This window comes from Xyrauchen texanus, chromosome 5 (assembly GCF_025860055.1).
Source record: "Xyrauchen texanus isolate HMW12.3.18 chromosome 5, RBS_HiC_50CHRs, whole genome shotgun sequence".
Lineage (NCBI taxonomy): Eukaryota > Metazoa > Chordata > Actinopteri > Cypriniformes > Catostomidae > Xyrauchen > Xyrauchen texanus.
The window spans coordinates 8,326,694-8,346,824 of record NC_068280.1 but is presented as its reverse complement, the minus strand read 5'-3'; the positions used below and the strand labels follow the sequence as shown (position 1 = coordinate 8,346,824).

General features: G+C 36.5%; 2 protein-coding genes across 2 annotated transcripts in view; one reads left to right on the top strand and one right to left on the bottom strand.

Annotated features, from left to right (window-relative positions):
* Positions 1–13,844, bottom strand: part of LOC127644105 (phospholipid-transporting ATPase IH-like) — a 98,932-nt gene extending 85,088 nt beyond the window's left edge. The window contains exon 1 of the mRNA XM_052127126.1: positions 13,478–13,844. Coding sequence (XP_051983086.1) covers positions 13,478–13,516 — 39 coding nt within the window. The 5' untranslated portion in view covers positions 13,517–13,844. The remainder of the gene's footprint in view (positions 1–13,477) is intronic.
* Positions 13,845–16,223: 2,379 nt separating this feature from the next.
* Positions 16,224–20,131, top strand: part of tubgcp3 (tubulin, gamma complex associated protein 3) — a 32,937-nt gene continuing 29,029 nt past the window's right edge. Inside the window, 6 exon segments of the mRNA XM_052127113.1 lie at positions 16,224–16,469; positions 18,037–18,144; positions 18,383–18,450; positions 18,848–18,931; positions 19,164–19,267; positions 19,269–19,373. Of these exon segments, the coding sequence (XP_051983073.1) occupies positions 16,394–16,469; positions 18,037–18,144; positions 18,383–18,450; positions 18,848–18,931; positions 19,164–19,267; positions 19,269–19,373 (545 nt within the window). The 5' untranslated portion in view covers positions 16,224–16,393.

Below are 20,131 nucleotides of genomic sequence, written 5' to 3'. Positions count from 1 at the left end.
TTGAAATACAGCTAATTGTTAATGCTTGCAGTTTAAGTCATATTCATTTATGTATATCAGCAACCATTTGATGCATTTTGTCCATTTTTACACCCTGATAATAGCTTGTATTTGACCAAAATTTCATTATCGTCAGCAGGAACTGAGTAAGATGTACAGTATTATGCTGTCAAAATAAAAGTTCCTCAAAAAATATGTATGAATTAACCTGGCGTCCCCCATGTTTCCCGTTCTTTCCAAAATAAAAAACGTAAACATTTCAGAAGTGGGAATTAGGATAACTCCAACAGCACATGAAGGCAGCATAATACATGATGACACATTTTAAAAATGACAAACAATCATAAATAATATTTCCTTATAAGCTAGAGCATTCATTTGCACATGACTGAATGTAGAATTTACTTTATATGTTTACGCTTAAACTACAGAAACTTATTCAAAGTAGAAATTACTCATCTTTTCTGCTAGATTTACTTCACCACAAAAAAAGAAAGAGAGAAAAAAAAGAAAAAGTGTATGTAGCTTTTTACTCAGGATCATACTCTTTTTAAAACAAATACATCCTTTCTCCCGCCATTATCCCGGTCTAAAAGCTGAATGTAATGCCAAAAATACTCTCGGATAAATACCTGCCCACTTAATAGCATTCTGACTTTTCTATTGATGGGAAATGGAGGGTCATGTGTTCTTTTAACAAGCTTAATGCAATTTCACAGCCATCAATCTGCCATTATTCCAGTGGCTCTTTCCTCTGACTGTTGTAATTTGAGAGCAGTAGGCCCTCAAGAGCTACTGTATATCATATGGGATGAGAGGTAGGTGTACAACAACAGTTTTTTCCCACTTACGACCTTATAACAAAATAACATTTGTGGCAGTTTTGAGCAGTCTAATGTATTTTTTGCCTTCTTCTTTCCTGATTAACCATAGACGCATCAACATGATCACACAGGAAGTCGGCATGTTGTTTCCGAGACTTCCGGTACCCTAGGATCGGCCACATTATGCTGACACACTGACAAGCGGCATCTCCAATCAAACATGTTTACATGGGCTTCAGCTAAGGCATCAACTTAAAACAATTGAAAAAAAAAAAATATCGATATCTATCTAAAACAAATAATGTTCGAAATCGGTTATAAACTTGAGTAATATGGAGTGGTGGCTGGAGTGGTGGTGGCGTAGTGGGCTAAAGCACATAACTGGTAAGAGGGTTGCTGGTTCGATCCCCACAGCCACCACCATTGTGTACTTGAGCAAGGCACTTAACTCCAGGTTGCTCCAGGGGGATTGTCACTGTAATATGTGCACTGTAAGTCGCTTTGGATAAAAGCATCTGCAAAATGCATAAATGTAAATGTAATATTGAATATTTAGCCTGTTCAACATCTAGACCAGGGGTAGGCAACCTATGGCATGTGTGCCAGCATTGGCACGTGGAGGGGTATTCACTGGCACACCAGCAACTTCGAGAGCGGAGTAGACCATTTTATTCATATGAATTCCACACCTACATTCCAATATACATCTTGATGTAATCCTTCCTCAAGATCACGCAGTGTGTTTTCATGAGCTGAATGGGAGGCTATACAAAAAGTAAAAATGTGACAAGACTGCAGTATTCCCAGCAGACTCGTGCAGTGCGTGCAAGCCATTCGCGCGTCACGATCCGGCAGCGCTTCTCTTTCGGTTAATCGTGTGAGTAAACATGCTTGCTTTGCTTCGGTTAGGCTGTGCGGATGACAGTGTGGCGCGACACAAGAAAGTCTTTCAGTGGAGTCAAATGTCAGCTGAAGATGATGATATTAAATTTAATCAAAAAGAGGTCACACACCTTATGTAGGATTAAATCCTAAACGGAGTATACTGTAAAGGTAGCTTACCCTCTGGAAGCAAACAAGTTATGTTTAATTCAGTCTTGAGGTCAAACAAACACGTGGAATGCAGTTCTGCCCCCATTAATGGTATGAGATAAATATCGATTGATATGAAAAAATAATCATCATAATTTTTTTTGGCCATGTCACCCAGCCCTAGCTCCAATGTGTTTACCTTCCCCTGTTGTGCAACCGGAAGTGCGTTACGTCAGCAGGACGGGAGACCCAAGTTCTGATCCTACTTTGAAAGTAATCACGTTCACATAATCAGTGACGAGCATGCTTCTGAGGTTGCATTTTTCCCTCTAACATTACATTTTTACCCAACTGATGATTAGGTTTAGGTTCGGAGGTTGAGTTGGGTGTTTTAGGCTATAAAATATGCATTCATCTTCACTGCATTACAGCAAGTGCAGCTGAAAACACCTTGCTTTTTTGTGCTCTGTGAACATTTCTACCGGAAAATGGAGCTCACACGTGCTCATACACCCAACAACACTCACAGCTTTGGCCACTGGGGACAGTGTTCCTAATTTCGGTAAGCACAGATCGATTTAATCTAATGCAATATAGATTTCACTGTGTAAATTCTAGTATGTCTTTAAATATATTCTCAGTCATCTAGATCAGTGGTTCACAACCCTGTCCCTGGAGGCCCCCCAACATTGCACATTTTGTATATCTGCCTTTTCTGACACACCCAATTCAGGTCTTGGAGTCTCCACTAACGTGCTGATGAGTTGAAACAGGTGTGATTGATTAGGGAGATATCCAAAATGTGTAGTGTTGGGGGACCTCCAGGAACAGGGTTGGGAACCACTGATCTAGGTTATTATATAATATCATGACTAAGAACCATTGATTCACGTTTTGGGGACAACAGAAATCTTTTAGAGATTCTTTTAGTTCTTTAAGCTTAAGAATAGCACTTAAAATTCATGAGGGAAAAAAGAAAATCCCACCTTCATAAAAGAGCATTCGTGTCCTGTCCCAGCATGTTGGTCTTTCTCAGGACAGCTGAAGTGCATCTAAAGAGGTTACACCCATAAACTCCAACTCAAGGTATTTATCTAAAGCTCTTTCAATGCTTCCTGTCTAACACTTGTGGAATATAAATTCTAAAATAGTATCTCGTCTTTTCTCTCAAATAGAATTGTCTCTGTACTCAGCAGTCTTTGGCTGAGGAGTTTGATGTAGACTTCATGGTTAGATTTCCTTTAGGCTTGTGAGTGAAAATTGAGTTCCAAGAGATTAGCTTTGCATTAATCTCTGAAAGGAAAGAATAGCCTTTAAACTTCTTCCAGCTACACTCTAACCTAGTTGTGGTAGTATGATTCGCAAATGACTCCTTTCTTCAAGAGAAGATGAAATTCGAAAAAAGAGATAAGGATGGAATCCTGCCAGTTTTTACTGTGTGTTAAAGAACTCTTTTTTTGGATCACACATTTTTCTAACATTTTTTGAGGGAGATAAAGAGGAGAGTTTTATATTTTCATCATCTCTGGAGTGTGACAACTCTAAAAAAAACTATTACTGTTCTCTAATCCCTTCTGATCTTTATCTAGTCCTCTATAAAGTGGAAAATCAAACATCAGAGAACTAAATTGTGCTCAAGACAAAAATGACCAAAACGGCAATTGTGAGAGGGGTGGCCAGCTTTGGTCCACCCCCCCCCCGCCGCTTACATGGAAACCAAGGTGTGGCAATACTTGTAATATTTTTATTCTTATTGAATTCTACTCTATTGGTATTTGGTCCTTGTTTGAGTCATGCAAGCCAACAGGAACTGTTTTTATGGTGGAAAGGAAATGCAAAGCAGTATAAGTAACTCAAACCACCATGTGCATTAAATATCTGAACAAGGGCAGAGCGCATTTTATAAAAAGCTAAATTTCACCACTTCTTTTTCTGAATAATAATGTGAAATTGTAAAAATGCGATAGCCTTTATGTAGACTCAGAGTTTATATACACTGGTGGCCAAAAGTTTGGAATAATGTACAGATTTTGCTCTTATGGAAAGAAATTGGTACTTTTATTCACCAAAGTGGCATTCAACTGATCACAATGTTTAGTCAGGACATAAATAATGTGATAAATTACCATTACAATTTGAAAAAATCTTCAGAACTTTGTAAACTATTTCAAATATTTCTCATTAAAAAATCCTCCATATGCAGCAATGACAGATTTCTTAAGAAAAAAATGAAGGAATGTCTTAGGATAAATTATAAGAACGTTCATAAGTGCAATTCTTGATATTTTCTTAAGAACATCTTTGACAGGCTTTGACATTGTCTGATCAGCCTGCTCCTGGGCTTGCCTTGTCTGAGAGCCAACAACAAATTCAATACTTCAACACTGGTAAATTGTAACGTAAATTAACTTTTCTTTTTTTTTTTTTTAAGTAGCAAGCACCGCAATAAATGTTTTGAATGTAAAGTGTGTGAGATGTGTTAGTTTAACAACATTAACTGTCATAGGTTATTTGATAACTTTTCATTTGACATGGAGGAAATTAAAAGAAACAAAAACTACAGTAGACAAGAGCTGCATGTTCTTGTTGAGGAAATTACTGCAATGAAAATGTTCTCCTTAGGAAGCTTATTAATAATAATATCATGTTGTAAGTAAGATGCGGATAAATTAGAAAATGTGGCGGAGGCTTTCTCCGCTGTGTCCAACTCCGATAGGGATTTGGATGGGGGGTGAAAAAGTAAGTCTCATCTTTCTAATGTTATAATTATTATGATCTCTAAAGATCGCGGAGTGAGAGTGCTATATGCAGCGCATCCATTAGCATGATTGGTCACCATATTAAGAAGCTTCTAAACAACATTTATTGTTTGAATTTGATCACATTTACATGGTTTACAAGCTGAAAATAAAAATGTTATTAAATTTCTTTGGTCTAGAAAAACATTTCTATATAAACAGCCCACTGAATACTCAACTTGAAAACCCCAGTTAATTCATTAAACATATTACCATTAAGAATTTAAGACAACTGTGAGGTTATCCTAACTTTAAGATGTTATTTACGATATTTAAGAAAAAAACAATTAAGAATTTGAATACTTAATTTTTTCTTAAGAACAATCTTAAGAAAAAGATAAGAACTTTAAGTTTATTTTTAACTTTTTTCTTAAATTACAAATTAAGAAGAAAATGGTAGTTAAGAAGAAATGTTTTCATAAGAACGTTTCATGAATCCAGCCCCAGATACTCAGGTGACATTTCACCCCACACTTCCTGTAGCACTTGTCGGGCATTTCTCATGCACCTTACAGTCTTGCTGATCCCACAAAAGATCAGTGGGGTTAAGATCCATAGCACTCTTTTCCAATTATCTGTTGTCCAATGTCTGTGTTTCTTTGCCCACTCTAACCATTTCTTTTTGTATTTCGGTTTCAAAGGTGGCTTTTTCTTTGCAATTCTTCCCATAAGGCCTGCACCCCTGAGTCTTCTCTTTACTGTTGTACATGAAACTGGTGTTGAGGTGGTAGTATTCAATGAAGTTGTCAGCTGAGGACATGTGAGGCATCTATTTCTCAAACTAGAGACTCTGATGCACTTATCCTCTTGTTTTGTTGTACATCTGGCCTTCCACATCTCTTTCTGTCCTTGTTAGAGCCAGTTGTCCTTTGTCTTTGAAGACTTTAGTGTACACCTTTGTATGAAATCTTCTGTTTTTTGGCAATTTCAAGAATTGAAGAAAGAAACTCAGATACATCTTGGATGGCCTGAGGGTGAGTTCATGATCAGCACATTTTCATTTTTGGGTGAACTAGCCCTTTAAGACATTTCAGTCTATTGCATACTGTGGCAACTCAAAAACAAACACAAAGACAATATTAAGCTTCATTTAATGAACCAAATAGCTTCGATATAATGGCAAGTGATTTCTTGTACTAAATTATCAATTTAGCATGATTACTCAAGGATAAGGTGTTGGAGCGATGGCTACTAGAAATTGAGCCTGTCTAGATTTGATCAAAAATGACTTTTTTCAAATAGTGATGGTGCTGTTTTTTACATCAGTAATGTCCTGACTATACTTTTTGATCAGTTAAATACCACTTTGGAGAATTAAAGTACCAATTTCCTTCCAAAGCAGCAAAATCAGTACATTATTCCAAACTTTCGGCCGCCAGTGTATGTGCATTACCCTCATGCTGTCAGTATTGGATTCTATGAAAGCCAATCCAATTGAGTGCAAATTATTTTTAAATCTTTATTATAATTAATGCATTTTGTTTGTTTCATTTTCCCCCAAAATAAAAGCATACATTTGTTGAATTAGCTTATTTTGAACCATTCTTAGTAATGTTTGTGAATAAAACAAAGTATCCATTTCAAATACGTGTCATACTTGATATTACTTTAATTTATGAGTAATCGATTACTCTTTTTTTTTTTTTTGTGGGTTAGAGTACTCGCCAACAAAATTACACAAAAACGCCCATCCCTATGAGAAACAACACACAATTTGAATCCTTTTTTAGTGAAAATGTTGACACAAAAAGGACCAAAAATTTACATAAAATTAGTCCATGCACATTTTAAAGGAATATAAAATGTATCTGTGGCACAATCATATACATTTAGAAGACTTGGAATATGTCGCAAAAGGCATATGGACTACTTTTATGATACTTTTGGGTCCTCTTTCAAGCTATAAATAAATGCCTTTGCGTTATAAAGAAACACTCGGGTGCCCATTAACATCTTTTCCTTTTTTGTTCTGCAGAAGCAAGTAATACAGGTTTAGAAATCAGTTGCGATTTTTCTTTCCTACAGTTCTTTTTCTGTCTATGTCTCTCTCACTTTCACCCTGACACATACCATATTTCCACCCAAAAACTAGTTACAATTTCTTTCTCCAGTATTATTTTGTGCTTTTCTTTGTTGAACTCACATACATCCCCACAGACATTGGGGAATAAACATCAGCATTATTACATCATCTTTCGCCAAGGCAACTGTCATTAGATTATTCCATTAAGAATAGAGTCATATGTTGCGATGTTTGACAGATCCCGAGGTCCCGAGGCTCCACTGACAGTTTGCTGTCACTTATCACTTGCTCGGAATGGAATGCAGCTGACCGGTCGACTGCGAAGTCTAAATTAGAGTTTGAGAGAACTCATTTAGTCTTATGGTAGCCAAAGGTCTTGCAGTCATCTCTTAACATAGCTCACAACTCTGAACTTCAGTTGAACTATGATGGACACGTCAAGCGTGAAGATAATTATCATTTCATCATCCATATGGATTACCAGCAAAATCATTTATCATTGGAGGATACGGTTCATTGGGCTAGTGGCCATTGTCTGCAGTATGAGCAATGAACAATCAAAACAAGTGCATGTGTGCATGTGTACACGTGTGCAGGGGCTACATATCATCTATAAAAGCCATTAGGCAAACTGAAGCAGCAACTGCTTGACATGACTTCCCACTATGTTTGTTTCACTTTCTGACCAGAAGAACAATATTCCTGCAATATTCATGTAGGATGATTACCAAGGATGTCTTTCCTGATGCGGACCACAGACAATGAGATTACTTCTGCACACACAGCTCAAATTTCATCATAGCCTCCTGGGACAGGATATGGCCAGTTACGCTACTTCCTGTTCGAGCTTGCAAATTATTCAGAAGCTATGATTGCTGGAAAATGCTTTTTTAAGCACGAATATTGCTTAGATACCTGCCCTGTAAATTGCTTCTGTGTGCTTGAAAATATAACGTTGTCTTCTCAATTGTTCACATCCTTTCCCCATCTTGCTATTTCAGTTTTCCCCTCTTTTCCCAGTGTTAAGGGCATTAGACATCATTGCATATTAATTTAGGTAGTTTCCACTGGCAATCTGTACACAGCAGGGGTTTCCCATAACATGCACTCCATCTCTAGTCACATGATTGAGAACAGAGATTCTGTCATGTGGGATAATAAACTCACTCATTTACATTCTACACTGTTGTTGCGGGCCAGATATTAAGATTTATCATGCAGCATGAACCACCTTCCAATTCAATTCAATACAAAAACATGACTGGATGGGCTGGGAAATAGAAGAGGAACAGCTGAAATGAGAGAGAGTGTGAAAAATAGAGGCAAAAATTGTCTTTTCAAATGGAAAAAGCAAAAATGACAGTTTATAAAAGGCAATTTATAAAAATGATAGTCTCACCAAAACAATTATTCTGTCTTGTGAAATCAAAGTGATGGTTTAAAAAAAAATTAGCTCTAAAAATTGTGTTCATTTGCTCCATTACTCTTTCCGTCTCGCACAAAATCACGGTACATATATTTCTATAACAGTTATAGTCATTTGCATACTGTGAATAAGTTTACGATGTTGAAATACTTTCTTTTATCCCAACTAGAAGAAAGCCATTAGAAGGTTATTTCAGCAAAAACATTTTAAAACTGCTCTGTAGCACTATCAAAACATTGGCTCTTTGTTTGAGCATCCCACACTGGCCCGACAGAACAACACTGGCTCAACCAATAGCATGAGTTTGGGGTGGGATTATCTGTTCATCCAACCAATGGAAGACAAGGGGAGTGTTCGTTTAGACATTATCAATATCAGTAGTGCACTAGTGGTGCAGAATTTACAAGCCTGATCTCATGAAAATAATGTGACTGTGGTGACATTTTTACAAAGTTACATTTGGTTTATTACAGTATCGCAGCAGATTCTAAGTGAACTATGTCCACTGTGTGGTGCTAAAAGGGAGCTAATGGTGTTCCCAAAACAGATGAGGTTTCTGCAGTGACTGCTCTTATGAGTTTTACGTCAACAAAACCTACCTCTCTACCCTAAACCTAACCGATAATGTCATAAAAAGCAAATGTGAGATGAAAAACTGATGAAGTTAGAGGTTAATTCTCTTTTAGAGGTTATATCAACAAAACGTACATCCCTAACCTCGTAACCTGTACTACCACACAACTTAATCAAATAAGCTTGTAAATGTAATTGGTAATGTAATGCACACTGTAAAAAATGTCCATAATTTTAACAGTATAAAAATGCTACAGTACAAAAACGTAAATTGGTTAATTAGTTACTGTAAAATATATGTTAAAATTTATCAATATATTTAAAAAGACAATACATGTAGATTTATGTTAAAATGTTGTAAAAAATAAAACATTTTAGATGTTAAAAGTATGATTTTCCCATATAATTAATGGTTAAAATTTATATTATGTTTAACAAGAGAGTACATGTACTTTTTACGGTAAATTATTGTTAAAATTACGGTAAAAATAATCGGAAGTTCTAAGAATTCCCTGCATGACCATTACATTTCATTATATTGTATGGGAATAGTTATGTTTCTTCTTATTTTTAATATCAGTTATGTACATTGGGGTGTTCTGTGTTATATCTGATGTAGTTTAGTTAATGTTTATTACATTATATTAATTTCACATGTGTTACCCTGATGGTGTTGTGTTTGTGTAAGTGACTTGGAGCACTGTCTCTACATGTTTATTGGTCATTGTTCAAGGAAGGGCCTCTATTGATGATTCTGTAATTACTACGGCGATTACAATAAAGTATAAAGTAAAAAGCAGATTTTTACCATTTCAGAAGGTTAATATATTAAGGTTATCATTTAATAATACAAATGACAGTATTGCACTGCAAAATATACCATAAAAACAATTAAACTGTCAAATTGACAGTTTGTTCTGTAAAGTTGTTTACATGTATTTTATTTTTACATAATTATTCTGGCAACAACAGCTGCCATTATTTTTTATTTTTTTTACAGTGCAAACGTTAAAATGTCTCGCATTACAAGTCTATAGTAAAAGTGTTCTGATGTCATAAGAAAGCATTGTTAAAAACAGGGTGAAAAAGTCATTTTCCATTTTACTCGTAAATTGTATGAAAGGAATAGAAGTCATTGTTGTTGTAGCGTCTCTAGTGTTTATTTCACTAGGAAACTGCAGAGCCATGAAGAAATCATTTGGAAAAATGTAGGTATAGTAACATGATTCTATGAGACCAGGACCAGCAAAGTCTCTAATTTCTCTACACATTTTTTTTTTTAAGCAGATACGAATAAGCATATTTGAAATGCAACAGACATTCAAACAGAAAACAATCCTCTGGACAACAATTTCCTCATATTTAACTCATTATTCCCTCTGAACCCAAAATGATAAATTTCACATTTTCAAATTGAAGCCAAACATTTCATTTATCTCCCAACATTTCTAATCCCCTTTTGGCAGACAGACTCTGTTAGGATGGAAGTGAGTGCTACTAGAGGCATGGAAGCAGATAAGAGCAAACCAGCAAATCATTCCACTGTCACTTCCATTGTTGTGTGGGCCAGTCAAAACCACACAGGGACCCATTTGTCATCTCCTCTGACCCATCTCATTCTCCATCCTTCTCATCTTCTCTCGCTCAATCTCTCCTCTCACTCTGCCAACCTGCATTACCACGCATTAGATCAAAGAGCGGGGTGGAGGGGTACTGCGCTTTTCACAGGCAATCTTATACACACACACACACACACACGTGGCAAACGCACTTAGTCGGATCTCCTGACACAGCTCTGCTTTTTTCCAAGCAAAGCTGACTTCTAAATTTTTAAACTAAATTTGTTTCCAAGTCTGGAAACAATTTTATTGCTTTGAATTTCAAACAAAGCATTATCCTCAAGTCACACTGATGCAAATATGCTTTTAAAGTTGAGCAAGGTTTTAAAAATGTGTTTCAAACTAAGGCCACAACCACACTTATACATTTTCATTTGAAGGAGCATTAATTTCACTTCATTTAACCTTCCGTCCACGTTTTTGTCCAATGAAAAACTGAGCTTTTCGAAGACACTCTCCCAAGTGGATACATTTGAAAACATTGTCTTAACGTTGTAGTGTGGACAGGGAAAATGGAGACATTCGAAAACAATGACTTATTTGTTGTGATGCAGTCATGTGATCCATTCAACCCAAAACAATCCTTCCAAAACTATCAGACCACCTCTTCTACAGTATGTCAGCCAATAGATGTTACCTTGGTGACATATTTAAATCAGCAAAATCTGCAATAACAATATTCAATGCATCAAAGAAAAACATGTTTCCAAGGCATAAAAAACATATGTGCATGATCAACGAACGCTCCCAAAGATGGACTCCCAAAACTCTCTCTATTGAGACCTGTGTGTTACATGGCTTACCGTAAAACTTATGCAAACAAAACACATACACACAGAGAGACAGGACAGGTGTTTGTGATGTGACACAATCATTATTGCTCTCATCATGTTTATCCCATATTCCTCGTCATCATTTCAACAGGTATTCTAGACTGTCTAGACACACCAAGAGATTTTGCTCACCTGTTTGCATGTCGGCTTGATTAGGGCGACAGATTAAAATGGCCTTCAGTGATGGAAGACTAAATGCTCATGTCCTTTTCATTGGCCAACCATAACAAACTTTACTAACTTTACAGTGACATCATCACAGACAACTTTTATATGTTAAATATCAGTAATCTTGTTTAAACTGTCAGATTGTAACATCCTAAAATGTTGTTCTATCATAACAAATGTAAACATTATAATGGTCAATCTAAGAAAAAGTATTTTGGACACTTATGCTGCCTTCACGCCCTATCGGAATAATCCTACATCCCACAAATGTTTGCTGATAGGGCAAGCGCTAACATTTAGCTGTATTTTCACTACAGAAACCGCACTCTTCTCCACCATGTTGAAATTTTGCATCACCTCCCAACTGGGAAACTCAGGTATCAAAATGATCTCAGAGTTTCCCAGTCGTAATTACGACTTGAGGGGTCGTTCATTTGTAACTTCCGAGAGGGAAACTTGTAATTTCACTGTAAAAAAAAAAGAAAAAAAAAAGGTAATTTTAAAAAGGTAAAAGACTGTAAAAATGCCACAGTAAAAAAACGTTAATTGGTTAATGGTTAGTTACCTTAAAATATACGGTAAAAAAAATTATATTTTTAAAAAGACATAAAAAATGTAGTTTTATGGAAAATTTTTGTAAAAATATATATTTTTTTTAAAGTAAATGTACAAGCGAGTACATGTACTTTTTACAGTAAATTATTATCAAAATTACGGTAAAAAAAAAACAATAATCAGTCGTTCCCAGAATTCCCTGCGTGACCCAGTTCATTTCATTATATTTCATGGGAATAGTTATGTACATTGGGGTGTTCTGTGTTATATCTGATATAGTTTTGTATTATTTTAATTTCACATGTTGTGTTTGTGTGAGTGACACTGAGCAATGTCTCTACGTGTTTATTGGTCATTACTCCAGGAAGAGCCAGTAATTTCTACAGTGATTAACAATACATTATAAAGTGAAAAGCAGATTTTTACAGTTTCAGAAGGTTAATATATCAAGTTTATAATTTAATAATATAAACAATGGTAATGTACCATAAAATATACAGGCATCAAAATACATCCCGTAAAACCTGAAACGTGTTTACCGTATTTTTACAGTGAATTTCTGGCAACCACAGCAGACAGTTTTTTCCGTAAATTGAACAGTATTTTTTTTTACAGTGTTCGTTAATTTATCTATCAACATGTTTAACTACTTATGTCTTAATTTTAAAGAATATATCTATTGTTTTATCATGTGAAATGTTACAGACTTCTATTTGTGGAATGTTTTGCTTGAAAACCCACTTAGTTCACTGACAATGACACTATTTGATTAAATTACTAAGCAAATCTCTTTCCCCCAAAAGCTTGGCCTTGTACTCCATGTATACTATGTAGCTACTCTTACTTGTACTGAGGGCTAAGTGGCTTACAAGCAGGTCTAATCTGTGTATTAATGGCATACATTAACCTATCAACTCAATGCGTCGATGAAAACGATTGGATTATGTAATAATACAATGTAGAATGACAATTCCAAACAATGTATCTTTGTTTTCTGATGAAATGTGTCATTGTTGTAGGTCATTTATTTACCGACACGCAAAATAATGTGTATTTCAACCTTTTATTGTTAAGTTAAAGTGCCATATATGTATGTTTTGGGGTATTAACCGTGTCATGAAACTATTAGCATTTTTTGAACTGGCCCACACCTGTTTGCGCCTGCGCAATATAATTTTCATTCCATTATTTTGTCTAATTTCAAATTTGAAACCTAATCTCGGTCATGAGATACGTATCTGTGATTCTCAACCGTGAGCTCAGGGTGATCTAATCTCACACGGGGGTGTCATTACGCATTAAAATATAACAGAATTGTCTTCACTCGAGAATTCAGCTCACAGTAGTCAATCCGAATCGATATCATTTCATTAGCGTATTTGATTAGTTATACCGTAATACCGGTTACTGTGTTCCCAGAGACACGTGATGCGCCCACGTCTTATATAGGCTACGGAGAAATAAAGATCCAAACATGTCATGTATATAAAATGTATTTGCTTTAAAGAGTTGAAATGCAAAAACCCGGCAAAACATACACAACAAACACTGCAGCCTTTCGAATAGAGCACATCAGACCAACAAGTTGGAGAGATTGCTCGCGGTCACCGTAGCTGCTGTACTCACGTATCTTGTGATGAGGTTCCGAATGGTGCTGAAATCCATTCTGCCCGAGTCGCTCCAGGTGCGCTTTCTTCTGTTTCTCTATATTAGAATGGGCACATAAAACGCTAGCTGATCATTCTATCAACTCTCTGATCCATGACTGTCTCCTGCGGTCTTTTTTCGGATTGTCAACTGACAGTCCAACACGACTACGGCGATTATTACATCTAATGATCACCTACTGAAATGAAGAAGGCTACTATAAAGTCCAAACACAGTCATAGTGTCATGCTTCCTCGGTGTCACCTGCATACACAATGGAATTGAGGGGAAAACGCCAAGCTCACGTTTTTCAAGGGTTTGCCTTAATATTAGACTAGCCACTTCTTCCTTGTCAAGTGTACCTACGGGCTATTCTATGGTGTACTGACGTACTCACTCTCCTATCTCGGTGTAGTAGAGCCCTCTCGACTTGCACCGGAGACGTCATGAGCACCGTGCGCGCACGCGCAGTTTTTAGCGTTCACACTCTCCCGCCCACGGTGAGTTTTAGCCTTCCCTCCGGTTACTCCCAATCCAGTTACTGGTAATCAATCTCAAGCAACAAACCACTTAACCATGTCAAGTGGTACCATTTTAAATTATCCACATTACATAAAGTGACAGAACTTGATAGCTCATAATTTTATGGAATAAATGTTATTCTTTTTTAAATAATAAAATTAAAACAATAATTAATCATTTTTAATTATAAAAAACAAATATCAAGTACAATTATTAAGTAGCTTCTGTAATAATAGCATAGATCTTATTGTATTGTAATACTTATTTGCTTTATTAATGATAAAGTCTCATAATTATTCATTAACTTTAGTCATAAGTGATAAAAGGCTGATAAATATCAGGTCATTTTCAAGATTATTGGCATCAGCCAGTAAACATACTCTCTAAAAGGGATAGTTCACCCAAAAAGTGAAAATTCTCTCATCGTTTACTCACCCTCATGCGATCCCAGAGGTGTATGTCTTTCTTCCTTCTGCAGAACACAAATAAAGATTTTTAGAAGAACATTTCAACTCTGTAGATTCAATGCAAGTGAATGGGGTCCAACATTTTGAAGCTCCAAAAGCACATAAAGGCAGCATAAAAGTAATCCATACGACTTCAGTGGTTAAATCCATGTCTTCTGAAGCGATATGATCGCTTCCTCTTTTGTTTTTTGGGCATTTGCATTCTTCATGCATATTATCACCTACTGGTCGGGACTGGTCTAAAGGGGAGACTTATAGGAAAAACTGACTTAAATATTGATCTGTTTCTCACCCACAGTTATCATATCACTTCAGAAGTTATGTATTTAACAACTGGAGTCGTATGGATTACTTTTATGATTCCTTTATGTGCTTTTTGAAGATTAAAATTTCTGACCACTATTGACTTGCACTGTATGGACCGACAGAGCTGAAATGCTCTTCTAAAAATCGTTGTTTGTGTTCAGCGGAAAAAAGAAAGTCATACACATCTGGGATGGCATGAGGGTGAGTAAATTGAGATCATTTTTTATTTGTGGGTGATCTATCCCTTTAAGCAATAACAGAAGTGGTTGCTTTAACTTCTGTCACTTCAAACATTTTAGGGGAGTTTGTGTAAATATTGTGTAAAATAAGTGTTCTTTTAATTTGAGCACATTCATTTAATCTACTTTGCTTTCATTAAATGTAATTATATATACTGCCATTATATAGACCACCCTACTCTCGGTATTTCTGTGGGGGGTTTTCTGGTCACAAAGTGTATAATTATTGAAAAAAAAAAAATAATAATTGTATGTATTATTAATGGAGCACCATAATTTGTGTGAAAAGAAAGAATATTGTTTTTATTTAATTTTTTTAAGGGTGGCGAGGGAGAGTTTTATCCCACACTTGAACACAAGTTCAAAAAATGGTTAACCAATTTCTGTTCATTTCAATCACATATGACATTATAGAACATTTCAAGTATTCTAAAAATAAATGAATCTCCACTGTGATTGAATCAGTCAATGTCAACTTAACAAAAACAACGTGTTTTATAGGGGCCTTTAATTCCTGAAACACGGAGGTCATTTTACCCTGAAATACTATCCTTTCACTTATTGGACATAAAAAAATAAAAAAAATATTTTGATTGAATCACCTTGAACAAAAAATAAAATGACAAATAAGAATTTTGTCTCGAACTAAATGTTATAAATTCAGGGATTTTTATTAGTTTTCACAAATTTGCAACATTTTAAAAATTATTAAATATGAGATCAAATTACCTCAAAATCAAACGTTAGTCATTGCACGTGATCCGGATTATTTTGCAGTGTAAAGTGACAAACAGGTGTTAAGGAAATTACTGTGATAGTTTTTGTTGCTGTTTAGTGTTTCTGAAGAAAATTAAATGAAAAGTGCCTTTTACCCCGTGGGGCCTTTAGCCCCGTTGTACCTTAATAATAATAGTAATAATTAACGGATATATTTTGTAATTGTTTTGTTGTGTTGTAGTGGTTACATGAATATTCAGTTTCAGCTGAGTTAGTTGGCTACATATTCATATGGTTTTCGTTTACGAATAACGTTCGACCCAACTAATACACTGTTTAATATAATGTTTGTATTTGTTATCTATTTGCATCCACGAACATAAATTATTTTGCGCTTGTTTGGGTAACAAATGTAGATAGGAACATTTTCCAGAGTCTCATTTTCCAGTCGGCTATTTTACCGCTGCGCACCGCTGCTGTGTGTTTTCCGTTCACTGTCCGACTGTGGGCGATTTTCGGCGGGTACCGTTAAAATGGCGCTGCTCTTGCCAGGAGCTGAAGACCACCGGAGGAAAAGCGACAGTGGATAAAATCACACTGCCGACACCGCTTCTGCTTGTACGGGAGGTGGAATTAACTCCACTATGGCGACGCTCGATCAGAAATCACCCAACGTGCTTCTGCAGAGTCTGTGCTGTAAGATCACGGGCAAGAGTGAAGGTAAAGAGACACATAACACCTCAGTCATTACATCACTGATCTGTCAGACAGCCGCTCAAATGTGATTATTTTGATATGTGATGAACTAGGTTGCAACTATGTGGTGTATTGTCTTGAAACTGGACTGTGTGTGTCATGATGTTGTATGATGGAGAGTCAGAAATGCACTGATGAGACGCTGAAAGAGGATCAGGGGCCCTGGTTCAGTCGGAATAATAGACCGTTATGCTTCAAACCAAATCTATTAGGATGAGCAGCATACTATTGGCCTAATGCACAGCCTATAAGAACATATGAGTGTTAAATATGTTATCAGTGCTGTGTCTCATATAATGTATTTAATATGACCCAACAGTTTGCTATAGACTTAAACAGATCAGAAATAGACGTTTCAATTTATTGTTGTACATTCAGTTCACTTTTCACAATGCATATTTTTCAAAGGCATCTTTAGACAGAATAGTGCCTTTTATAATTTCTCATAACAGTCCATGTGATGTGCAATAGGAGGTATCGGTCTGGCACATGAGTTTTGAATCAGTTGAACTAGAGAATTTGTTTATGTAGAGACAGCAGATTTGATATTATGGCTCTTGGTCTTAGAAGTTCTTTGAGGTATAGTTCACCCAAAAATGAATATTCTCATCATTTACTCATCCTCATGCCTTCCCAGATGTGTAAGACTTTCTTTCTTCTGCTGAACTCAAACAAAATTTGTTACAAGAATATCTCAGCTCTTTAGGTCCTCACAAAAAAAAAAGTGAATGGGGTTCAAAACTCCATGCTCCAAAAAAGCATATAAAAACAGCTTAAAAGCAATCCAGTGATTAAATCCATGTTTTCTTAAGCAATCTAATCAGTTTTTGGTGAGAATAGACTAAAATATAATCCTTTTCACTGTACATCTTTCCATTGGATTCAATCTTGGCACAATCATGATTTCAAGCTTGATTATACGTTCTACTGCTTGACAGATGCACAGAGCGCTAGATGGTGCTAGAAAATGTAATCGAGTTGGAAGTCATGTTTGCAAAGGAGACTGCTGATGTCAAGATTTATGGTGAAAAAGGAGCTATATTTTTTTCACTCAAAAAAGGATTAGATCACTTAAGAGGACATGGAATAATCTACTGGAGTTTTATGGATTACTTTTATGCAGACTTTATGTGCATTTTGGAGATTTAAAGTTTTTGACTCCATTCATTCATTTGTGTTCAGCAGACAAAAAAAAGTCATACACATTTGGGATGGCATGAGGGTGAGTAAACGATGAAAGAATTACAATTTTTGGTGAACTATCCATTTAAGGCCTTTTATATAACAAGAGGCCCATTTGGCTCTTAATATAGATGTGGGCTTAAGATAGATCTTTTTAGAACTGTTAAATGTATTTTATGGCCGGGTATCACAATGCTTGCATTGCTTCCACTATGTCGCTTTATTTTCACTTCTGTACTCCAGATGTTTTTTTTGTTTTTTTTTGATGATTCTTGCACATTGTTGTAAATGCAGAAAAAAAGCTTTCGTTATTTGCTATTTTTATTGAGTCTTCTGGCATTGTTCCCAGCCGATGTAGCCCATCAGTTCCAGTACGCCGTGCGGGTCATTGGTAGTAATTACGCACCCACCATTGAACGGGATGAGTTTCTGGTGTCTGAGAAAATTAAAAAGGAATGTGAGTAATCTGAAACCCTGAAATCCTTCCACCTGCTTTATTCAAAAGAACAAATATGCATTGAGGCCGTCATTGAACCTGATGTGCATTCTTTTACCCATTGTTTTCAACCTGTCAGTCCAGTCTTAGTTAATAGTGCACAATCTAACAATATGTGTTTACTTGATGCAGCAGTTAGTTATAGATATACATGTCATTAAAAATAACTCTACTTTTGTTGGTTTGTTTTTTGTTTCAGTGTTGAAACAAAGGAGAGAGGCAGATGCCGCCCTTTTCTCTGAGCTGCACAGAAAGCTTCAGACCCAGGTTGGCACTCATCATCTACCTAATCAGTTTTCAGTAATTACTATTCATAATGCTTAGATTTGATATTATGACCCTTGGCCTTAGAATTTCTTAAAGGGATAGTTCACCAAAAAATAAAATTCTCTCATCAATTACTCACCCTCATGCCATCCCAGATGTGTATGTTTTTTTTTCTTCTGCTGAATACAAAGATTTTTAGAAGAATATTTCAGCTCTATAGATCCATACAATGTAAGAGAATGGGGTCCAAAATTTTCAAGCTCCAAAATGCACATAAAGGCAGCACAAAAGTTATCTGAATGACTATCAGTGGTTTAATCAATGTCCTCTGAAGCAATCCAATCAATACAGAACAGTGTATTGATTATGTATGTATGGTGATGTTTCTGTTGAACAGGGTGTGTTGAAACACAGATGGTCCATCTTATACCTTCTGCTCAGCCTCTGTGAGGACCCAAGGAAGCCGTCCGGTCGGGTGCCTGTATGAAATATTTCCACTATTCTTCATATACACTTCACAACAACACAGATTTGGGCTAGACAATAAAAAAATTTTAACAGATAATTTAGCACTGTATTAAACTAAATGAAAACATTGTAACAGAAGATGCGCTAGTATCTTCATATCTTCTAGTCAGTCAAAAAAAATTTACCATTACATCGTCTCCGCAAAGAAGAATAAGTCGGAGGTTAAATCCTCTTACCTCCCCCAGGTGTGCAGTTATGGAGCTCTTAATGCTCAGGCTTTGCCCCGTGATGTCCACTCTACCCCGTTCTACTATGCCCGTCCCCAGAGTCTTCCTCTTAGTTACCCAGAGCTCTGCAGCCGCCCACAACTCCAGCATGGCCACCAGTGGCATCAGCAGTATGGGGGTGTTCACGATCAATGGGCCTGGGCCGACCCCTCCATCACTTATTACTGGGTGAGTGAAACAGCAGCAACATCTAGTGTACAGTTAATCAAAAATGACACAACATGGGTCTAGGAAGCTCTGAGTATTGCCGCTGACTACCACCCCTGGAGTCGCGACTTCAAATCCAGGGCGTGCAGAGTGATTCCAACCAGGTTTCCTAAGCAACCAAATTGGCCCGGTTGCTAGGGAGGTTAGAGTCACATGGGGTAACCACCTCGTGGTCATGATTGGGGGTTCTTGCTCTCAATGGGGAGCGTGGTAAGTTGTGCGTGGATCGTGGAGAGTAGCATGAGCCTCCAGTGTTGTGAGTCTTCGCGGTGTCATACACAATGACCCATGTGATAAGATGCATGGATGGACGTCTCAGAAGCGGAGGCATCTGAGACTTGTCCTCTGCCGTCCGGATTGAGGTGAGTGACCGCACCACCACGAGGACCTACTGGGAATTGGACATTCCAAATTGGGAGAAAAGGGGGGTGAAAATAATTAATAAAAAAAATTACAACATGCATCATGGTATATAATGCAATCAAACCAGACATGTGATAGTAAAACTGTTCACATTTAGATCAGTGCCTGTTTATAGGTCAAATTTGGTTAGCATTATTTGTCCAAAACAACATGTTTCCTGAAGAAGTAATTTAATGGGAATTCCAATAAGAACTCTCCAATAAGAAAGTAGTTTACCCAAAAATTTTAATTCTCTTATCATTTACTCACACTGATGCCATCCCAGATGTGTTTTACTATATACTTCTGAACACAAG